Genomic DNA, 24,461 nt, shown 5'->3' on the forward strand with positions numbered 1-24,461 from the left:
TCATTTGAGAGGTCATCAGTGATGTCACTGATCATGTCATGAGTGCTGTTAAATGTGAGGTCATAAGCAGGCAATTGCGGGTGGGTGAGTTATAGTTAGCTCAGCTAACTGAAACAGCTGAATTTCTCTGGATTTGTACGAGTGAAATATCAACCTAACTATAACGTCCCTGTGGCCCTTGTTTTTTTCAGTGAATTTCTAAGGTTTTTTCAATTCTATTTCCTAATTATAACAGCCCAGTAACCTTTGGTTTTTTTCAGTTAATTTCTTTTTTTTAATTTGTTTTTTAATTTTATTTTTATTGGGGCACATAAATGCATTCATATTCAAACAGTGAATCAGAGATTCCAGAAAACTAAACAATGGAATAGGAACTTATACATTTTCTACCAGCATTACATTCATGTATACCAGACATTTTTCGTTGCATTAATACTTTTTTAACAGTTACTTATTACATTGGGAGAAAGAAGAAACAGAAAAAAGGGGGGGGAGGAAAGAATAGAGGGAAAACCCCTATAGACTGATAGCAGCATTGTTTTTATGTACAAAATCAGCTCCTTATCAATTCTACTAATGGTACAACTAGCTTCATCCCTCAAACTATCAATCGTGGTGTTCTTAACTAGCCCATTTGGACCCCCTGTTTTCTTCCCCAAATAACTGTGTATCTGCAAATATTAACAAAAATCTTTCCTATCTACCCCATATGTCATGTAGCTCTGGAAATGACCTAAACCCAGCTACATTAACTAAGTCCCCCACTACTACGACCCCTAAAACTTTCCATCGTTTCATTATACTATCATGAAAAACTATTGCTAATGCTGAGTTCTTATATGGGGGGTATAGTAATGTATTCTACCTATCCCTGTCTTTCTTTTTATCGTCATCCACACCTGGCCTGCTGCTAATAGGGTCTTACAGCTCACCTTCATATAGTAACTAGGTTCAGTGAACCTTAAAAACAAATTTTTACTGTCCTTCCCCACCAATAACTCATAAATATCTGGTATCCTCCCCTGATTCCAGGGGTCAAATGGGGTTTGCCCCCACTAACACACACATGTATTTTAAAGCTGATGCGAAGTAATATAGTCTAAAGTATCGGACCGATAATCCTGCTCTTTCCTGAGGGAGAGACACAAACTTCATGGACCATCTTGTCTTACCATATGCCCATATGAATCTATTTACCAACCCATTTAACTTTTTAAACCATACGGTCTCAAATATCAAAGGTATTGATCTTAAAAAAAAAAAAAAAAACTTTAGGTAAAAAAATCATTTTCACCACATTACAATGCCTTATCAATGATAGGTGAAGATTATTCAGCTAGGCAAAATCCTGTGATCCCTTCTGAATGACCGGGGCAAGATTCAACTCCACAATTTCCCCTATATTGGATGAGATATTTACTCCTAGATACATTGCCGACTGCGCGACCCGAGGGTCATTCAGCCAAAGATATTCATTAATTACGATTTGGGTTTTATGCTGATTAGGAGCATACATTGAGATTTCCCCAAAGGCCAATGTTTCTTTCGTTATTTTGACCAATGCGGACTCCGGTATTGATGTGATAACCGCTAGATCGTCTGCATAGCCCAGGAACTTGGTATCCATCTCACAACAACTTATAGGCTTTATCCTGGGGTTAGCATTGAATCTACGGAATAAAGTGTCAATATAGTTAGCAAATAATAACAGAGAGCAGGGGCAGCCCTGCCTTGTCCCTCTTTTTATCTTGAATTCCTCAGTTTGTCCTCCCGCCAGCACCAGTTTGGCTGTAGGAGTATATCGTACTCGTAGCGCTTTTATGAAATCCACTCCGACCCCCAGCTGTTCGAGGACCACCGACAGAGTCCCAGGAGACCCTATCAAATGCTTTCTCTGCATCCAAAAGAATAAGTGCCATTGGGTCTCCTGAGACTGACGCTGCATCGAAAAGCGTGAGGACTCTTCTGAAGTGATCTGTGGTACCCCTCCCAGGTATGAATCCATGCTGTCTAGGTGGGATAACTTGCCCGAAGACAGGGGTGAGGTGATTTGATAGGACCTTTGCACATATTTTGGTGTCCGTGTTCATCAGCATGATTGGCCCATACGAACCTGGGTCAGTGGCTGGCTTCCCCTTCTTCAAAAATACCACTATACTGGCTTGTGCCCAGGATTCTGGGGTTGGCTCCTGCATTTGTACCTGACAGGGCATGTTTGAAAAGTCTTTCCCAAGAGAGGGCCAAAACATTTTGCATCACTCAAGCGGGATTCGATCTGGACATGCGGCCTTCCCTGCTGCGAGCTCACTGAGCGCTTTAAATATTTCATCAACTGAAAAAGCAGTAGCCAGAGCTTCTTGATCCTCCGAGGAGAATTCCTCCAGACTGCCAGCAGCTAGATACTCCCTAATTGCATCATAACCAATATCCTCACTGATTTTCTCAGAATCGTATAATTTCATATAAAACCTACAGAATTCCTCTGATTCCCTGAGCTGTCGTCACCAAATTGTACGTTCTTCTGTCTAGTGCGAATTACTAATATGCGCCCTGATCGCTCGCTACACTGATAACATTCCTCCTTTCGTGTCAAATATTTCTCAGTGACTTTCGCTACAACCACATCCCCTATTGCTGCTTTAGCTAAGGCAAGATTATTCAGTATACCCTCAATACTCTCCACAGACCCTATTGCCCTAACTAAATCCTCTTCCACGGCTCTCAATCTTTGGTATAATTTAATTAAATGTTGACGTTCATTTTTAGAACGTTGTAAACTAAAACGTAATGTCTCTCCCTATATACCCACCTTAAGAGCATCCCAGACACTTCCAATTCGGGCACTCCCTCTATTATATCCCAGGAACTCTTCTATCCATTTATTCATATGGGTAATATATCCCTCATCCACTAACAGTTCCCTTTTGAAAGTCAATTTCTGTTGTGCCCTCTCCCCCCTAATCTGTGATATCTTGAAGACTAGAGGACTATGGTCTGACATAATTCGGGGAACTTTTTGGGTGCGGCATTTCGAGATTAAACCCTGAGAAACCAAAAAATAATCCAGACGAATCAGTATTCTGTGATGCGCCAAAAAATAAGTACTTCCAGAGTCAGAGTTTACCGTTTTTAACTCTCTCCATGTATATAATAACCCATTCCCTTCTACTGAGTGGGACAGAGCCCTATAAACCCTGGGCTTTCGGCCTTTATATAATCCTGGGTTGCCACCCCAATCCCGTTGATGTTCAAGTCCCCACACATTATAATGGGGGTCACCCATCCTGCTAATTCTAGATTTAAAAAGTCAGAAAACTCGGTCATCCCACGTTGACCCATATATTGAGCACAATGTAAATGAAAAAGTAGACATATGTAACTCTGCAATAACCCAACGCCTATATTTATTGACCAATTGCTTCTTGCAGACAATCACTTTTTCCCGGGTTAAGATAGCGGCCCCCCTAGTTCTAGTGCCCTGTGTAGTGTGTGCTATGATGTTATACCCTAATTGATCCAGAACTTCTTTTTCTGCTCCCATAATGTGCGTCTCCTGGTGACACACAATATTGGATAGCAGCATTTTCAAATATTCCACCACCCTACGCCGTTTTCCAGAATCGTTTAAGCCACAGATATTAACCGAGGTCATCCTTAAATTCGACATGATGATCTTTTTTAATTCTTTCTACTTCTTGGAAAAACCACCTCTCTCCATTGATTACACCATTCTTATTCTTCTTTTTCCAAGATCTGGTTACAACTTTTATCTGGAATCTCCCTAGTGTTTGTTTTGCCCCATTGCCTCCCTTACCTACACCTTTCCCCCACTTCCCCCCTCCCCGGAGACTCACCCTTTCAGCTCCCTGAGCTACTCCCTCCTCCCCACCCAGTTAGTGAGACAAACAGACCTTGTGAGGTCTTGAGTTATGGTGCCTGTGTCCCTCCCCCTTTTTATTTTGGGAAAATCTTTTTATTAACTTTGCTTATGGTCTCACAGTACATCTGTAAAAGCGCAAGATAAAAGGGGGGAACCCCTCGTACAGGATATGCATCGATCAGCATGATGGGGCAATAGCACATTACACTTGACCCCCCTCCCCCCATTGCTAGATGCCAGGTATCTCCACCACGGCCCCCACACTTTTTTCCACTTGCGCACACAGCCCCGGGATTTATGGATGACTTCCTAAGCCCTCTAACACCAATCCAGGTCCCTGCACCATTGGTCCCATCTAGGAGGCGCCTGCGCCCCCCAGCTACTGGCAATATTCCGCTTTGCCACTCCCACCGCCAAAGCGAGCCATATTTCCTGGTACCTGGACCAATCAGTGGGACCTTTAATCACGAGGAGAAGCCATTTAGGTTCAACTGGTACCGGGGAGCCCACCACCCTTGCCATTGTACACGCAACCCGCGTCCAAAAAGGTACTATATTCGGGCAGCCCCAAAGGATGTGATAGAACGTACCCTCCTCTTGACATCCTCTCGTATATAATGGAGACAAGCTCCTGCCCCACGCAAAAAGACGAGTTCGCGGGTAATATACTCGGTGGAGGATTTTTAACTGCACAAGGCGGAACCGGATCCGAATGGCAACTTCGCGGAGACTTTGCAAGGCGTCCTGCCGATCTTCGTCTTCCAGACAACCGAGGTCCCCCTCCCAACTCTCCCGCAGGGACACCAAGGGATCGGGCATGTCATTAGTTTCCGGTATATAGTGGGGGTCAGCCTGCCCAATATGGGGTCGAGAAGAACCCTGTCCTCCATTGGGGAGTGTTCTGGAATGAGCGAGGCAGGACGAATATGGGATCGCAAGGCATGCATAAGATGCAGATAGTGAAAACGCTGGGAGTCTTGTAACTGGTATTCACGCTGAAGGAATTCAAAGGATCTGGGGGCGTCCCTTCTCCACACGTCGCCCAGGTACTCAATAACAATTAACTTCCAGCCTCCAAAGCCCGCGAGCCCCCCAACTTCCGCTAGATGATCCCCCACCCACAGTGGGGTCCTGCCCGTCAACCTGCCATCCCACCCCAGGAATTTATTCACATCCCGCCAGCATTGGAGGACCACCCCCATATGTGAGGGAAGATCTCGTCGCCGGCGTCGCGTGTATAGGAGCGACTCACAGGTTCCACCCGACATAACATGCCTGTCCACGTGATAGGCAGGTTCCGAATCAGACGCATAGACCCAATCGTTGATTACCTGCAGTTGAGAAGCCCAGTAGTATAACAGGACATCTGGGAGGGCCAGTCCCCCATCATACACCCCTCTCGTGAGCTTCCGGTACGCTATCCTTGGGCTTCCCCCATCCCACAACAGCGTACGTGCCGATTGCGCAATATGCCGAAACACTCCACTCTGGACCGGATATGGCGTATTTTGTTAAACATAGAGCAACTGCGGCAGAGCCAACATCCTGAACAGCGCGACACGCCCAGCTAATGAAAGGGGCAAGGACCTCCAATGGGACACATCATTCGACAATCTCACCAATTGCGGTTCGAGATTTTTATTGAGGAATTCCACCCTGTCCCTGGTAACATACACCCCCAAATATTTAAAGCCAGTTGACACCAGCATTGCCGCACAGTCCCTCGGGATCTGTGGCGGCGGGCCTGAGAGGGGATAATAACTGATTTGGACCAATTAATTGTGAAGCCCGAGTAGCTCCCGAATAGGTCAAACAGGTGAAGCACCTGCGCAATGGAGTGGTACGGGCGGGCCATATATAGGACAATATCATCAGCGTACAATGATAAACACTCCTCCCATAAGTCAGTGAGCGCCAAGCCCCAAAATGATCTGTCCCGCCAGATCCAATGCGTCAATGGCTCAAGAGCCAGGGCAAACAGAAGCGGGGACAGGGGACACCCCTGCCTGGTACCCCTGCGCAGGGGACATAGGCGTGACACTGCTCCATTGACCCTGACTCATGCCAACGGCTGCTCGTACAATAAGCGCACCCACCCACTGAAAGCCGGGCCGAACCCTAGTTTCTGAAGGACCTTGAAAAGATACGGCCACTCGATGCTATCAAAGGCCATAGATGCGTATAGGGCCATTTGAGCATCACCCACCGCCTCCGTCATGTACAAAACCCCATAGAGCCTAAGCAGATTATGGCGAGCGCTCCTGTGGGGCATGAAACCGGACTGGTCCACCTGAATCGGGTCCGGCAAGACTGATAGCAACCGTGTCGCCAGCGCTTTAGCCAGGGCTTTGGCCTCCACGTTGAGGAGCGAGCTGGGCCGATAAGAGGCGCACTGGTCAGCCGGCTTCCCGGCCTTGTGAATGACCACTATTGTGGCTTCCCTCTGATCCGGCGGGAGCCTCCCCACCTCCCGGCCCTCAAGGAACATACGCCGCATATGATCAACAATCACGCCAGCCTGGCTCTTGTACAATTCAACAGGCAACCCGTTGGGGCCCTGGGCCTTCCCCGCCTGAAGAGCATTCAGAGCCTCACCCAGCTCCGCCATAGTGAGATCGGCGTCCAAACGGTCTGTTTGTTCCTGCGTCAGGGTAGGAAGCGCGAAGTCCCGCAGGAACTCCTCGCAATCCAACTCAGTCAGAGTACATACCGGGGAGTAAACCCCTTCATAATATGACGCGAAGGCCTTCGCGATAGCCCCCCCTCCGTCACCACGGTCCCGGAACCATCCCGCACCTCCGCCACCCAGGAACGCGCCCGATCTTGGCGTTTGAGCCAGGCTAGCAGTTTCATGCTCTTATCCCCGGCATCATAGAGCTGACGCTGCGTGGCAAGGGAGTATGCACGAGCCTCACCCTCCGCCAACGACCGCAGCTCTCTGTTTGAGAGCCAGAGCGTGAGCGAGGTCCGGCGAGGGATCCCCGCAAGCCTCCCGCTCCAGGTCTGCAACCTCTTGCTCCTGCTGCCGAATGTGCAGCGCCTCCTCCTTCCTCTGAGCCCCAATCAACGCCTGCGCCTGGCCCCGCAGGACCGCCTTATACGCTTCCCACAGACTGAGCTGGGAGGCAACCGAGCCTTGATTCTCAGCAAAATATTGCTGGGAGCAGTCCCTCAACTTGCTCCGCAGGGAGTCATTGCTAAGGCGCCACAGGTCTAATTGAGGATATGCCGCCCTGCTAATTGCAGCCCCTTTCAAGGTCACCTCCACCGGGGAATGATCTGAAATGCCCCTGGCCATGATTCATGGCTCCGCAAAGTCCCCCAGGCGGTCTTCCTGCGTAAATATGTGATCTAATCTGGAAAAGGAACCATGTCTGGCTGAGTAAAATGTGTATTGCCGCTGCGAAGGATGATGCGCACGCCACACATCACTAAGGCCCATAGTTGTGAGGACCCCCCAAGACCCAGTTCCCCCCTACCGCCCTGCCGAGTCCCAGAGCGATCCCGGTCAGCATTCACGACCGCATTAATGTCCCCACCCAGCACAAGCGTGCCCTGCGGGAGGCCCGCCAAGTGTGAGCCCAGCTTCCGAAACGTCATAGCATGCAAACCAGGCGGGATGTAGCATGTGCTGAGAACTAGCAGTCGCCCCTCCCACCGGGCTGCCACCGATGCCATGCATCCTGAGGCCTCCGTCCAAGTGCCCGTGATGACTAAAGGTAGGGAGCCGCGTACGAGGATCCCCATTCCCCCGAGACCCCGACGTGAACCCAGAGTGTGCCACCAGCCGATAACCAAATCGATCGAGGGCCCTACACTTGTTCCCTCGGAGGGGAGTCTCCTGTAGGAAGACAATATCGGGGGAGTGGCACTTCACGTGCTGCAGCACTAGCGTCCGCTTAATCTTATTGCCCAATCCATTGACATTCCACGTCCAAATCCGTATCTGCGCTCTATCACTCATGTCCATCCGTGGGCCCGCGATACGCCAAATTTATTTGCTCTCCCATGCCTGTCCTTCGAATACACCCCCAAATACCAGGATACGAGACATCATGAGCTAACAGTAAACTACCCCGAAACCCCAGCCCTCCCACCCCAAACATTTCCCCCTCCCTGCCGCCCTGCTAAGTGGGTCCCCAACCACCCACCCATGAAACTCGCAGAGTGCCTGTCGCCACATCAGCCCCAGATTAACAAAACGTGAGAACGTGAGCCTGCAGTCCGCAGAAAGTCATACTGGATTGCCGGATGGCACCCCCATTACAAGGTTGTACAAAAGGATGCCCCGCACTCCCCAGCCCCCCCCCCCACACCAACAACCCCGCCCATAAAGGTGAGGCGCATACAAACTACAGTCCAACAGCCGCCACTGAATGACGAGCCAACCGCCACTGATCAGACCACCCAATAGCCATTTAAATGTCCAGGCCAGGGTAGTACCGCCCCCCCACGCTATACCCAGAGTCTCCGCAGCTCAGATTAAATCACCCCGTAGGAGCCTGCTCGTCCTCCCCAGGATCCCACGCCGGCTTGCGCTGTGCATGGATCTCCTGCCCTCCGCGACCAGTAGGCCCACTGCCCTCCAGCCATCCAACCAGTCGCTGGCTTCCGCTGGAGAGTCCAAGAAATATCCCTTTTCCCCATCCTATACTTTAAGCGGTGCCGGGAATAGCATCATGTATTTCACACGATAATCTCGCAGAGCTTTCTTGATTCCTTCAAAGGATCGTCGTAGCCGCTGGACGTGTAGTGTAAAGTCCGGAAAGAACTGAATGGTTGCGTTTTCGAGCTTTAGGTCTCCCAACACCCGCGATGCCTGTAGAATCGCGTCCCTATCTCGATAATTAAGTACACGAGCGATAATTGTGCGCAGAGGCGCCCCGGGCTTGGCCCTGCCCCCCAGCGCTCGATGAGCCCTTTCCACAGAGAAAAAATTGGAGAGGCGTTTCGGCTTGAGGTGTTTGAGGATCAGATCTTGCACAAAGCAATCCACAGACGGGCCCTCCATTCCCTCCGGAACCCCCACTATGCGGAGGTTGTTCCAACGGGCCCTCCCTTCCTGATCCTCCAGGCGGGCCACCACGCTTGCTTGATTTTTGGTGAGGGAGGACACCTGCTCTTCCAACCGCTTCATCCTGGCCTGCTTCCCCCCAATGCCAGCCGCCGCGGCCTTCTCGGATATCTTACGGAAGTCAGCGCGGAGCAGATTTACTTCTTCCGTGACCGAGTCTAGCTTGGGCTCCATCGTGCCCCGCATATCCTTAATTGCCAGCATAATGTCCCGCAGGGATGGGTCTGGCCCATCATCCACCGCCCCGCAGCCGCCAGGCCCTCCTCTTTGCCCATTGCAACAGTATATTTTTCGATCTGGTTGGTTTGAGCCTGTGCCATCTGCTTGTTGCGGCCCATTTCTGACCCCGATCCTCCACCACCAGGGCCCAGAGCCTCAGCTGCAGCCGACAAAGTCCCCTGGAGCAGACTCCCAATCTTGTCGCCAAGCCAAATAGTCCCGCTTCATACCCGGGTCATCGGCGCGCTGAAAGGATGGCACTACGAGGTGCCCGCAGGAACCCGGGGACCCCCCGACTCAAAGTCCACTGCGCATGCTAAGGCGTGGGGGCAACAGGGGGCCCCTGGCACAGCTCCTCCACGTCGTCAGGGCGCTCTCCTTAGCAGTGCCCCTAGCTGAGCCAAGCCATCTCACTCTGTGCCCCTCACTGCGCCATCCCAGGGGGCCCAAGACGAGGGTGCACCAGCACGACCAGCCGTCGCAGTCGCTCCTCCAGTGCCGGCGGGTTTTGCCCCCACCCCTCAGCGACTGCCGCCAGTTGGACACCTTGCCTCTGTTGCCTGATGGGCCTTGACACCGCCGCTGCTGTAACCAGTCACTCCGGCCGTCTCATCGTCGGCCGCCGCCACCAGGAGCGCTTCTCCACTGGGCCCCAAATATGTCTCTCCTGGTACCATGGGGAGGGGGGCCACACCACCTCCGGCCAGACCCTGCGCCCCAGGCGGCAGCGCTCTCACTTGTCAGCTCCTCAGGCCTCCAGGTCTACCGCCAAGCGCTGCTCTCGCCCCTCCGCAATAGTCTCCGGGTGGACTACTTTCCGCTGCCGTCCGCTGGGCCCTGACAGTCACTGTTGCTCGCTACTGCAAACAGTGACTCTGGCCGGTCACGTCCCACCGCTGGCCGCCGCCACCAGAAGCGCGGTACCACTGGGCCCCAACCTTGCATGCTCGGGGCCGCAGGGGGGGCCACACCCCTACCAGCAGGACACCGCTCCTCCGCCGGCAGCGCTCTTACCAGGCAGCTCCTCAGGCCTCACAGTCCGCTGCCGGTCGCGCTGCAGCGGGCGCCATTTTCCACAGCCTCTCGTTTCACCAGGGGTGCGCCCGGGCGCTAGACTCTGCCCTCCTGCTTCCGCCAGTCGTCCCCTCCGCCCGCTAGGCACACCGAGGCTCCTCCGGCACTGGAGACACCGCACCACCGTCAATCAGGAGCTGCGAGACCACCGGGCTCCGTCACCATCGGCTGGCCGGCGCCATTTTCCCTTCACCAGGTGCAATGCGGAGATCAAGAAATCGGCGCTGCTGGACACCGCCAACCCGCCAAATCAGCACGGAGGGCCGCCCGGACACACCTCAGACTCGGCGAGGAGGTAGGGAGCCCCTCTACACACAGATGTCGGATATGGGGGTAATGCGGCGATCTGCTAACGCAGCTCAATCAGTGTGCAGCCATCTTCCTCGGTTGCAGGCCACGCCCCCCCTTAATGCCCTCATCATTCTTCTCATTCTAAGCAGTCTATCTTCACTACTTCATTAGATCCCTTCATTATACCAGTGACACATTTGCTCTGTTACTCTCATTCCGTATTTCATCCAAATACTCTTTTGTCTTTATTTCAGATGTGAAGATGAAGATTCTCACTTTGTTGTTATATATTGTTTTTCAGGCATGCTGGATATAACCAGTATGCCCCTACCCCCTGCTCTTGACATGGTTGTAACATCTGTCCCAGGTACCAACGCCTTTCGACAGTCAGGTCGAGTAAAAAATGTCTGTCCTTCATATGAGCATTTGGAATCCGAGCGAGCTTTGAGAAATACTGCCTCTCACAATAAAAAATTCCCAAAAATACACTGATCTTGGTTGTTGCACCCCAACCCCCCCACCCGTGTGCATCTGTGTGGAATTTCTGAGCATGGGAGGATATCGGTAAACTTGTTGGACTTCTGTGTCCCAGTTCCACTGCTGGAGCTCTGGGAAGGCCCACTTCAGCAGTTTTAGGACATAGGCACTTATATCGCTTCCCTCTATACCTTCTTCTATGCCCAAAAACCTTTAATTGTTGCGTCTTTGCCGGTTTTCATAATCTCCCAATTTCCATTGGATGTCCATTATCTGTGTGCCCTGGGCTTCAGTTTGATCTTGTCTTTTCGCTACATCACTCTCTAATCCGGCAGTGTGTTCCTCAACAGCTGTAATCCTTTCGCCCATTTCGGAGCAGGCTTTCGCGATCTTTCTCACCACCTATTGTAGCTTTTTTGTTACCAGGCTTTTATTTGCCATCTTGCAATGTCTCTTCCTGGTGCTATTTGATTGACTCGTAGATCAATCTCAGGGTTGGTTCCTCAGAGTCCTGACTACTATGTCCCTTTATGACTGCTGAGTAGGGTTCCTCATATTCCTTTTGTGTGGTAGAATAATCCCACTTTAAGGTGAGGCTTCCTTTCTTCCTCGGATCTTCCCTGTCCTGCCCCTGGGACATCTGCTCCCTACTTTTCCTGAGGCTTCTTTTCCTATGAACTATCGTATCAGGCCCATGCGTCTGACTACCAGGATCGGAGCTAGAAGATATAGAGGCACTCTCCACATCAGAAACAACCACGCTTGCTGCACTTGTCAGACCCTTCAGTCAAAAAACAAATGTATCCCCCGGTCCAGGTATTCAAAGGACCGGTGGCTAATGACCCATTTAAACAAAGCCTTTGTCTCCAGCCCTATCCTGTTAGATGGTGGATGGTCTGAAACCTCTGGTGTGGCCATGTTGCACTCTACAATCTGGGGTACTTCCTCCGATGGAGTAGTACCCTGCTCTTGTCTGACCCCTGAGACTTCATGAGCTGAGACTGTCAGAGGGATTTCATTCTCTAAATTATGGTCCAATTGTTCTAATCCTGGCCCGTCCCTCTTATTATTAGCACAAATATTGAGGATCAAATCCTTACATTGAGTTAAGGGGTGATGCTCTGCCTCCCCATCCCCTCCTACCTCAGTGATGGTGCTCTTTCATCCACCAGGGGCCACCGCCGCAGAGGGGAAGAACTTGGTTATTGCCTACTGGAGGTGGGGGTCCATTTTTTCCCCGCCATTGATCTTGTTAGGATTGGCCTCCATGCCCTTGTTTCCTTTAAGGGCAGTTTTTGATCCCCCGGAGAGAGTGGGTTTTGGGCCCTTGGAGCGTGAAGGGGGGCACACCAGTATGGAAGCCGTGGTGACAGCTGCAGAAGCTGATTGCTCAGCATCTCCATTACGATCCCGGGTAGAGCGAACTGATTTGAGAGGCATGTTCAATTTAATGCTTTTCCCAACCGAGAGCCACCCGTGCCGTACTGCAACCACAGCCAGGAGCTCAGCAGCAGCTGAGCAGAGACAGCGATCTGTTCAATGGAAGCCCTCCATGTCACCAAGAGGGCTGAACCAGCCGCCACACAGACCACGTAATCGCTTCTTCGTTCCAGGTAAGCGAGTTGGAGACTGTGCTCTTTCACAAGAGCAATCTGTATGTTTTGGAGGCTCAGCATGGCCTTAGTCAACTGCATCGAGCAGCGGGAGATTGGAAGACCACAGCAGTCTTTCACAGGTACGCCATCTTGTCTCTCAACTAACCTGTGGCTTTTTCAGTGAATTTCTAAGGTTTTTTAAATGCTAATTCCGCTCTATAAAGTCCCTGTAACCATTTTTTTTCAGTGAAGTTCTAAGGTTTTATTTAAATTTTATCTTAATTGTATCGTACATTTTTTTTAAAGTGAGCCTCTAAGATATTCGTATTTTCTTTCTAATATTGTATATTATATTTATATTATATACCACAAATCTCTTGATTTGGTATGTTTCTGTGACTAGCGCCGTCACCGAGTTGACATCAGTAGTCGCGCAGAGCGTGTGTTTTGTACATAGTGTAAAACATATATATATATATATATATATATATATATATATAGACACATTCTATAGTTTATTTAACAATAGAGCTTTATTCGTGTACGTTCCAAACTCATATCTTTGTAGTGAGTTTCCAGAAAAATTGTCTTCAAACACTATTTACATTTTCGTGAAGACAGTGGAAGCCGCGATCTCAGTAAACTCGGATACTGCGTGTTTTTCAAAAATTCAGAAACATTTGTATAGAGATATTGTGAACAAGTGTAAGTATAGCTGTTCACTACTATAGTATAGAAAGTTCTGCTTTTCTTTGTATTTTTAAAGAAAACTATTTTGAACTTGTATTTTGAATTTCCGCTTCTGCGCAGTTACCTCGAATAAGTCGGTCACCGCGAATATCACATTACTGGCAAAGCAAGAAATATAATTGGATAATATACTTTTCAGCAACATCTATAGGAAGTACACACCCACTCCTCCTTCTTGAATCTTCTTTCATAGAGCTGCATTCTGAGCAGGTGGATGGATCTTGGTGTGGAGTTTGTGCTCTTTTTTTCACTAAAAATGGCAATACAGGAAGGAGACGGGCCAGCAGCAACAACAGGACCAGGAAGTGAAGGAGGGGAGACTGAAGATTTAGAAGTTGAGGAGCCTCCACAAAAGAGAGGCAGTGTGGCATGGGAGTCTTTCAATATCTAAAACTGCTGCAAAACTAGTGAAATGCACAATGTGCGACAGGACCCTCTCTAGAGTGAAGAACAAAAAATATTCATGTGAGACAATGTCCATGTTATAGCGTCTTAAAACCTATCATAGAAAATGTCTCCAACTGTCGATCAAGCAGAGGGAAGCTGGAGGACCAGACTTCAGTGGCAGCATCAACAATTCTTGGTCAGAAAGTTCCTCCTGAGGTGCAGACTACTGCAACAGATATGGCTCCAGTGTTGTCAAGAATGGCCATGGACTGTAGTGTCGCAAGTGCTGCTGAGCAGTGTCTTACAGCTATTCACAATGCTACAAAGAAATCGTACATATTTTATTTCCCCTTTTATATTTTTGGGACATTTTTCAGTGCGTGTTTTTTTTCAATCCATCCTGTTCCAGTTGCCATTTTTGTTATCATAAAAAAGAAGAAAAACGTAAGACTTTATAAAAGCACAAAAAAAAAATCGAAAACAAGGTTCTTGTTGGAACCGCATTTTATAGTTTAAAGAAGAGAAAGTATGTATATGAGTTGGAATGAGTGTACGACTGGTGTGTGGATGATTGAAGGAGTGACTAACTGGTATATGGATGGTACAATGAGTGTGGCAGTGGTGCCTGAGTGAATCTATGAGTGCATACGTAGTGCCTGAGTGATTTGATGAGTGCAAGGGTAGTGCCTGGGTGATTGTGTGAGTGCATGGGTGAGTGCATGGATGGTGCCTATGTGATTGGGTGAGTGCATGGATGCACCTGGGTGAGTAGATGAGTGCATAGGCAGTGCCTAGGTGAATGGATGAGTGCATGGGTAGTGACTGGGAGATTGGATGAGTGCATGGTTAGTGTGTGACTGAATGGATCAGTACAAGGGTAGTGCCTGGCTCATTGGTGAGTGCATGGGTAGTGCCCAAGTGAATGGATGAGTACATGGGTAGGGCCTGAGTGAATGGATGAGTGCAAGGGTAGGGCCTGTGTTACTGGGTGTGTGACTGGATAGTGCCTGGGTGATTAAATGAGTCTGTGGGTAGTGCCTGGGTGATTGGATGAGTGCATGGGTAGTGCCTCAGTGAATGGATGAGTGTGAAGATAGTTACTGGGTGATTGGATAAGTGCATGGTTGTTTTGGGTGAGTGCACATGTGGTGCCTAGGTGATTCCTTGACTGCATAGATAGTTGTTGGGTGAATGAATGAGTGCATGGGTAGTGCGTGGGTGATTGAATGAGTGCAAGGGAAGTGCCTGAGTGATTGGATGAGTGCATGGGTACTGTCTGGGTGAATGGATTATTGCAGGGTTAGTGCTTGGATGTGTGCATGGCTCGTGCCTGAGTGAATGGATGAGTGTAAGGGTAGTGTGTGAGTAAAGGAATGAGTGCAAATGTAGTGCCTGAGTGATAGGATGAGTGCATTGGTAGTGCAGGGGTGATTGGATGAGTGCATGAGTAGTGTCTGGATGATTGCATTGGTAGTTCCTAGGTAGTTGGATAAGTAAATGGGTTGTGCTTGAGTGAATAGATGAGTGCATGGGTACTGCCTGAGTGAATGGATAAGTGCAAGTGTAGTGCCTCATTGATTGGATTAATGCATAGGTAGTGCCTGAGTGAATGGTTGAGTGCAAGGTTAGTGTCTGGGTGATTGGTTGACTGGATGGTTACTGCCGGAGTGAATAGATGAGTGCATGAGTAGTGCCTGGAGATTGGATGAGTGCATGGGTAGTGCCTCAGTGAATGGATGTGTGCAAGGATAGTACCTGGGTGATTGAATGAGCGCATGGGTAGTGTCGGGGTGATTGGATGAGTGCATGGATGGTGCCTGTGTGATTGGGTTACTGCATGGGTAGTGCCTGAGTGAATAGGTGAGTGTAAGGGTAGTGCCTCAGTCATTGGATGAGTACATTGGTAGTGTCTGAGTGAATGGATGAGTGCATGAGTAGTGCCTGAGTGAATGGATGAGTGCAAGGGTTGTGCTTCGGTGATTGGATGAGTCCCATGGGTACTGCCTGATTTAACGGATGAGTGCTAGGTATGGCCTGGGTGATTGTATGTGGCCATGGGTAGTGCATGGGTAGTGACTGAGGGAATGGATGAGTGCAAGTGTAGTGCCTCAGTGAATGGATATGTGCATGGGTAGTGACTGTGATTGGATGAGTGCATGGGCAGTTCATGGGTGATTCGATGAATGCATGTTTTACTTACCTGTTATTGGCATGACTTTGAGTGCCCCCCCCCCCCCCCCGGCTCCATTGGTTAACATTGGGTACCCCACTCCGAATCTGAGCTCTGCACCCTGCCACCTTAGTGTTGCTGGTGGTGCAGTATTGGTGCTCACTTTAATCTTGCCCTGTGTTGACCTTAGCCACCTAAGAGTTATTTTACTTTGCGTATCCGGTATTGAAGACAGTACAGATTAGATATTGTTCATGCTTCAGTTTAGAAATATTAATTTTGTTTCAGATTACAGATGCTGATCTTTCATTTGATTACATTTACACTTACAGTAAATTAGAGATCTTGCTCCAGATTAGAAGTAACAATCTTGCTTCAGATTAGACATTGAAATCTACATTTAGAATAGAGATCTTTGGTTTGCTTCAGATTAGAGACACATCTGCTAAAGGCGCCTGACATGAGGACTTAGACCTCCACACCACCAGATCATGCATGCCCAGAAACTGAAGCCAAAGTGAGTGGCCCCATTCGGAAAGGGGTCAGGGTCTGCAAGAACACTGCAAGCCCATGATACTTCACCTAAATATTACACTGCTGAAAGCGGCAGATTAAATCAGTGGTTGAAACATGGCCAAAAATGAGGAATTATTGGGTGAATCGAACCTGGAATTTCCAATGCACCAGGTAATTCTTCACTTCTCAAAATTCACATGGTTTAGCCTGTACTTTGTTAATTTTGCACCTACTGAGTTAGCAGGGCCTCTGGTATTCATTATGATAGTGCAGAATAAATGTGTTATGAGGCTTTAAATGGTCTATTAGCTTACAATCCACTGGTTGCCTGTCGCAGATTTGACAATAGGTCTAGGAAGACAGATTTTAGTGGTTTATAATGTTGTCAAGTGTTATAAATATGGATTGAAAAGTCCAGACAAGTGGCTCGATCTTTGAGAATGGGACTAATTTATTTGTTGTGTGCAGCCTTAGCCTTGCACAAATGAATATGCACATGCAAAGGCCAGTGCTGTGTTGTCCCTGCTGTCTTGTAAGAGATGCATTAAATCAGTGTTACATAAAAAACAGAGAGCCCAATTGTTTCCAAAAGACAACCCTCCAATGGGGAAGGAAACAATAGGTTTTCTTCTAAAAACATCACCCACCAGGGTTACCCTTTGGTGGCATGCTTCATCATCAGGTCCATCTGCTCTGCTATGGAACGGGCACGCTGAGAACTTCGAAATGCGTGGCAGCACTTTAAGTGTATCAAAATGCTAGTAGGAAAACCATTCTTTATTCTGACCTCTAGTGGGTATTGGTTAAAAACAAGGGGAAACATTGAAAGGAAAGAATTTATTGTGCCTGCCTTTCTAAAAGGCAGAGTTGAAACTTTGGAGTGAGTGTGACTACAAGTTTCCCCCATAACCGGAGGACCCATAATGAGGGAATTTCACATCTTTTATAGTTAGTCAATCACCAAGTAAGTGCAGTATAAACAAAAATATTACACTTTGGCAAGCCATGTGAGTGTGATTAGCATTACAGGAGTGGTAGGAGGTAGTTAATTTTTCAGTGGGGCTGATAAAAAAAAAAAGCGTTTGGGGCATGGCTTGAAACATTGGGGACCTTTTAGAAAGGCGGTCACATTATAGCCTTTTCTTTCAATTTTGCCCTTTTCTTTAGACCAATACCGACTAGAGGTCAGAATAAATAGTGGTTTACCTACTAGGAAGGTATTTTAATCTCACTTTTAAGTGCCCCAACGTATCCTGTAGGTCACAGCATGCCCTATTCCGAAGCGGAACAGGATGAACCCGATGACGCATGCCACCAAGGGGTAACCCTGCTGGGTGAGTTTTACAAGAAAACCTATTGTTTTCTTTTCTCTCAGAGGGTTGTCTTTTTGGAAACATTTGGGCTCTGTTTCTAATTCACACTATGGTAGGAGGACGAGCCTTGTTGACCCTCTTTCTCCCTCCCTTTTTTGGGAGAAGTTAATACATTGTTGTACAACTCTGATTGGTCTAGTTACTTAAATCCCTCTGGTTGGTCCTGGTAAAGGTCTCCCTTGGTATCCACTAAGGTATTCTCTCATTCTTCAGCTGTCTGGAAACAGGACTCCCGGCTGTGAAGCAGATTCTAGTCCTTGTCATGCCGCTGAAGTTACCAATCAACCTCCACTTTGAGGATAGTACAGATGGGATGTATTTGTGCCATTAACATTTAAGCATGGGGGGGGATTATCACCATTTTAAAGGTGGTGCAGCATATTGCAGATGTGTAGCAAGACATTCAATACTTTTACTAATGTTTGTTCGGGTGGGAATCAGGTAAACGCTTTACATGTTTGACTTGTTTGGTGAAGCAGGAAATGACTTTGAGGGCATCATTTGAGATAGTTTGGTCATGTATTTACTGTTCTTGCAGCATAGTCTCCTTTTACCACTGATTCTGCAGCACAATTCCTGCTGGTAATAATTATTTATTAGTGTTTCATAGAAACAGAGGCGTAGCTAGAGCTAGTGGTGCCCGGGGCTATCCCTCAGATTGCCGCCCATGGCATCCGCAGCCCTGTGATTGTGCGAGCTTAAGTCTCGGACTTGAATTTTGAATGTCACCTCACTGTCAAATTTCAGGCCCAAATATCGCTCACGTGTATCATTGGTATGCTAGTTTTTCCTTGGTCTATTAACTAGTGCAAGTAGTGTTAAAATACAGAGAACTAACATTGCAGCATAGTTACAGTTGACACACAGTTTCATTTAGGTATGTGTGGTGGGTGCTGAGTCTAGACAGGGGAGCCCAATGTGTACTCTGAACTTCGTGAGGAAAAGAAGAAAGAACAAAAACCCTTCCTCCGTCGTACAGGTTACTACTACACAATGTGCGTGTGTGGCCAACAGGGAGGGGGGCGGGTAGAATTTTCAGACCAAAGTCTGATGCAACGCCTGTTCAAAGGGACTATGGTCAGGTCCAGTCAGATTCGACAAGTGTTCACTATTGGGTGAAACTTGTGAGTCCAATGCTTCCCCCTGCTCACGCTCCGCACTTGTATCAGTGTCTCCCAATGTTATTGAGTCATAATGTACACTGCTATGTTAACATTGTTTACCAAGAGTTCCAGGCATGACAATGGTGAATAATTCAACCATGTGAATCTATGAAAGATCTAGTATTAGAGAAGACATGTTTAATATTTTTACATTTCAACCCTATATAATCTCCAATTGCAAGCTCACCAATTTTAAAATCCATATAACATTTACTAACTCTGCATCAAGTTCTGCTTTTATAAATATCTCAATTCATCCTAAACAGGCAAATAAGCAACTATATTCTGTGTCTGATACAGGATGTGTCGCACTTCTTGCCAATGTTTTTTACTAGAAACATTAGCCAGGATTTCATTACTGCTCTATTAGACAGTTTACGATCATTCCTTGTCAATCGGAAAAAATCTAGCAACAGAGGCATATATTTGATAAAGAAAACTTCACATTAACATCATTACAGAGCTCTTCCCAGTTTATTTCTCTTAGGTGTTCTATCTGGTGTCTATATCCTATTCAGAGGAAACTTATTTCATATTGAATAGCCTTGATTAGTGTTTTTTTAAGGTCAGAAATCATTTTTAGAGGTGGCATTCCACTTTTTCTGATTTGGCTAAGAAATTAGGAATTTGATTTTCACTTGACAGTATTTTTTGTGAGAGCACCTTTAAAACAAATTAAAAGTCTCTATTATATAAAGTTTTAAAAAACTGAAAAATACCACGGCCAACATCATTTACCTTAGCTAAGTGACATTGGGCATGAGAGGACTAAGGAAAGGTATTGGTTATTGTAATTTGTAAATATTGATAGCTCTCAGGGCTTTAAGTGGGCCGGGTCTCACCGGTGCCAAGCACCGGTAGTTTTTTAAAGGGGGTCTCTATCGGGCTCTGGTTTGTGCCCTGGCAAAAGTACACACTTCTGACTAGTGGAGAAGTTACGGCATGACGTCATGCCAGGTGGGCCTTGTAGGAGAAGGGAAATCCTTTACAGAGTCATTTTCTCTCTGGATTTCCCTTCTCTTTTTGAAACTCAGGAGCAGCAGCATTGTTGTGGTGTCACCAGGGCTTTAACCCCTTACACGCGCGGCAAATGCCGCCACGGTTCGAGGGGGGGGGCTGGGCGTGGCGCCCAGGTACTCAGGACGGCTCCCGGCCGTCATAAATCACGGTGGGCGTGTGCTCATGACGTCCGGGAGCCGTCCGAACCCCGCCCACTGATTAATTCGCCCGCACAGGCAGGGAATTTGCCGCGAATGGGCGGAGCGGCAACGGTCGGACGGGTCCCGGCCGTCATGAGCACACGACTGCCGTGACTCATGACGGCCAGGAGCCGTCATGAGCATGGAAGTGGTTAAGTGTAAGATTTTTCAATATTATATACAAGCCATAGTTGCTGCTTATTTATCTTATGCAACTAACAACCACTGACAAAGCCAATAGTCCTGACTTGTAGGTATGATGTTACTTGTTGTATCATATATCTGAATACAATGACAAACAGTAAAATACAAGTCCAGCAGCACACTATGCTAAACACAGGTTTTTAGCTGTGTTTTAAGCCACGCCCTTAACACTGGACACGCCCCTTGCGAGAGACCTCCCTCCCCCCAGTTTTTTCATCCCATTTACAGCCCTGATAGCTCTTACACACCTATGAAGTTTGTTGTTTATCTGCCGGCAATGAGAATATAAGTCGTCTGCTCCAATGACGATTACTTGGTTTAACTTTTGTATTAAATTATTTCTTGGGCATAATTAGGTAAAGCCGTTAAATTGCTGCTGCAACTCACTAAGGGGGAGATCTAATAACGCAAAATCACCGCTTAGTCACTTACATTAAAACCGACATGTGAACGTCCCTTAATTTTGGGTTGAGTAAAGCAGGTCCCCATATTAGGCCAGGTGCAATGTGGAAATTACACCGGGGCGTGGGCATGGAAGTCACGGCTCACCTGAAACAACTTGACTATTCTGAATCACCCGACGCGAACCGCCATAAACAGAAAATCATCCCGATGCTTGCAGCAAAATCCTTGTGCTGCCTGTCACTGTGCCGGAAAAGAGGCGAGCGCGCGGTAGTAGAGCGCGTGACGTCACATCCGCGCTACTTCTCAGCGCAACGCAAGGGCTGACCAAACATTACGCCCAGGGCCGTCATTGGTAGCGCTTTTGCGCGCTACAAGATTGACGGCCCTGGGACGGGACTCAACTCCCACAAACAGGGTACGTCGCGCGGCAGCATGATTTTAAAATCAGGTGCGCAGCGCTTGCTCTTCACACAGGGGCTGCGCGCGGGCCCCAGTGGCGGCGGCCTTTATAATTTAATTGGGGACAGTCGTCAGTGAGTGTCCCCAAATAAATTATAAAGGCTGCTGCTACGGGCTGCCACCCCCCAAATTGTGCCACCTGGGGCGGACCGCCCCCCCCCCCCCCCCCCCAGCTACGCCAGTGCATAGAAATAGTCTACATGTGTGGTGGACTCACTTTGACCGCTAACATTTTTCCTTTTGATGCTTTTTCTCCGTAGTACGTGCGCGCCTCCGACTGCACCCCTCCCGAAGTTCTATACAAAATGATGACTGACAAGTGGAAGCTCGAGGTGCCCAACCTGGTGATCTCCATTACAGGAGGAGCTTTGAACTTCTACATGCATCCCCGGCTGAAGAACCTCTTCAGCCAGGGGCTCGTCAAAGCAGCTCGGAGCACAGGTGAGTAGAGGCGTCTCAACACGCATCAGAAATAAGTCTGAAGACCCTGAGTTCAGTCCATCGGTTGAGATGGATCCATACACGTGTATTCGTATCCCTACCCTCTCCTGGCTCTTCAGTCCCTTTACAGTTGTCAGACACATATTTGCCTCCTAAGTAAGAATAGAGCTGGTGCATGCCAAGCATGGGTGCATTATAACAATCTTCCTTTACTTCGAAATGTTTTTGTTTTTTGTTTTCTGTGTGTTTTAAGCGATACATTGAGCCTTACATCCTAAACACCTGACAGACTGGTAAATTCACATGAAAGACCTGGTTAGTCACCTTGCCAGTCTAGTTGGCTGAAGAGAAACTCTCCCAACTGTGGCTCTCCTTCTCCACCCGTGACAGTTTCTTTTCGTAGTTTCCAATTCTAAAGTGGGTCATAAGTATATTCAGGTGTAAACATCACTGCTCTCTCAAAAGGTTTTGCAGAAGGATGCTGAGTTCCACAACCTCGCCTAAAGAGCCCTATTGACTGTTAGCCCTACCTAGTATCCAAAGAAGGGTACCACAGGTTGCTCGCCACATAGATTCACGTGGCAGCCATCTTCTATAAGTAATGGAGAAACATTCATTTTACCACCAATCCAATGCTGCAGTAGTAATCTATTGACACTCCGTCACTTTACCTCTAACTCCAGGATGCAAGATTCCTTGTCTGTCTTCTTTCATCGCCACTAGCTGACTCCTCGTGTTCTTACACACACCTCTGAGACAAACATTAAATTTTGAAAAAGTCTATTTGTGAACTCGGATCAGCATGCCGACTTACCTTTGAACATTTCTTTCAATTTAGGAGCCTGGATCTTCACTAGTGGCTGCCATGCCGGTGTGGCGAAGCTTGTTGGAGAAGCAATGCGCGACTTCAGCAGAAGTGGCAGAGGACACCATGAAATTGTCACCATTGGCATCGCCCCCTGGGGCACCGTCCACAACAGACATATGCTGATCAGGAAAGAGGTGAGAGAAAGTGATACAGGAAATAATGTTCTCCCCAATTCAAAATCACTACTGTAGTCTCTCCCTGCAAGACAACAGGGCCAATCAGGCAGATAATTTAGTTAAAACTCAAAGCTTTAAGCTGAACGTTTGATCACTCTTTCATTTACGCATAGTTGATGCGATTGACACTTAGATTCATTGAAGTCATCCTGTCACCTCTGTAGCACAATATCCTCGCCTCCACGCGGCCCCATGTGCGCTGCGGATCACGGTCTGTGGACAAAAGCGACCACATAAGGCTATAAAACACCATCTTGGAGCTCCATATCTAATGGGCAAAAAAACAGGCAAAGGACCGTGAAGTATAAAATAGTGTGTATAAATATATATATATATAATATATTTAATATTTATTGAGTCCAACGTTCATCCACCGGGCATCTTGGCGCTGTAGGATTGTCAGTGTACGCAGAAGGTCTTACCTGCATTAAAGGGTATGGGTAGAAAGACTGTAGTATGTCTCTTTTATTTGGGGAAGAGCCACGTTTTCAGGCTTTTTCTGAAACTCAAAAGATTTGAAATTAGCCTCAGAGAATTTGGGATTTTATTCCAAATGTGTGCTGCTTTCACTTGAAAGGACCTCCCTCCATATCTTAACTTTTTAGATCTAGGTACGCAGACCAGGTTTGCCGAGGACGTTGTTAGGGCTCCTGGAGGTTTATGGTAGCAACATGTTCCTTGCAGGAGCCGAGGTCCAGTTCCATGGAGTGCTTTATGGATTAGACACATGGTCTTACAGATACATCCCTCCTTAACCAGTAACCAGTGCAGGTCTGTCGAGGTTTCATTTGCCGAATCACATCTGGTTTTGTTCAGTGCTAGTTTGGCAGCTAACAATTGTATCCTGTAGAGTCATTTGAACAGGGAGTCTGGTGCTCCAATCAAGAGTTACATAATCTAGTCTGCTCAAGACTGTGCAGGTTCACTGACAAAATATCGACCCTCAAAATATCCCCTTACTAAGCTATCGTGACAAATATCGAAGTCAAATATCATCATCCTATATATATATAATGGTAAGTACAAAAGTATTGGAAAAACATATTGATCTCATTCATATAGTTCCATTAAATATCGATTTTTAAATGTATATAAAATAAGATATTAAATATAATAAATAGTAACATTAATTTGAAAACTAAAAGTAGATTTAATATATATTTAAAAAATATACCAAATAAACGTAATTTTGAAAACATTAAACACACATATATTAATATATACTAACATATACCTATGTAAAAAACAATTGTACTAATAAATATAATTTATATTATCTTTCCAAATAATAATAATAATAAAATATTAATGAAAATATTGCAATTTAAGTAAACAAAAATAATCATATCAATTATTACGTTTTAAAATAAATCATAACATAACATTCAGGGGCCTATTATGATCCCAGTCGGAAAGACTGATCTTCGGTTTTAATTCCAACCGGTTGATTACAATACAACCGGTCGGAAATGAAACCACAGTCATTCCGGCTGTATTCCGACGGGCGGCCTGTATTCCAAAAGCAGAAAGCGATTTTGAGCCCGTATCAGGGCCCCCTCTGTTTGCAGCCTCTGGTTGGAGGCCAAGAGGGAACCTATGGTGCCCCATTGTTGATCTCTGCACTTTGTGGCAGGCACCTTATGGTGCCTGCCACGGGGTGTAGGGTGTAACACAATCTCCCATTTGTCTATGGGAGCTTGTGTTACTGCTGGTTTACAGCAGTAACACAAGCTCCCATAG

General features: G+C 47.3%; 1 protein-coding gene and 1 long non-coding RNA gene across 4 annotated transcripts in view; one reads left to right on the forward strand and one right to left on the reverse strand.

Moving 5' to 3' along the window:
* Positions 1-21,166, reverse strand: part of LOC146808465 (uncharacterized) — an 82,170-nt gene extending 61,004 nt beyond the window's left edge. Inside the window, exon 1 of the long non-coding RNA XR_014967992.1 lies at positions 20,922-21,166. This is a non-coding gene — a long non-coding RNA (uncharacterized LOC146808465). The remainder of the gene's footprint in view (positions 1-20,921) is intronic.
* The window catches only part of LOC146808464 (transient receptor potential cation channel subfamily M member 2-like), a 1,747,278-nt gene that overhangs the window by 529,972 nt on the left and 1,192,845 nt on the right, over positions 1-24,461 (forward strand). For all 3 annotated transcript variants that reach the window (XM_085623572.1, XM_085623571.1, XM_085623573.1), the window contains exons 5-6: positions 21,497-21,677; positions 22,516-22,679. In XM_085623572.1, the coding sequence (XP_085479698.1) occupies positions 21,497-21,677; positions 22,516-22,679 (345 nt within the window). The remainder of the gene's footprint in view (positions 1-21,496; positions 21,678-22,515; positions 22,680-24,461) is intronic.

Source organism: Triturus cristatus, chromosome 8 (assembly GCF_964204655.1).
Source record: "Triturus cristatus chromosome 8, aTriCri1.1, whole genome shotgun sequence".
NCBI classification, from domain to species: Eukaryota; Metazoa; Chordata; class Amphibia; order Caudata; family Salamandridae; genus Triturus; species Triturus cristatus.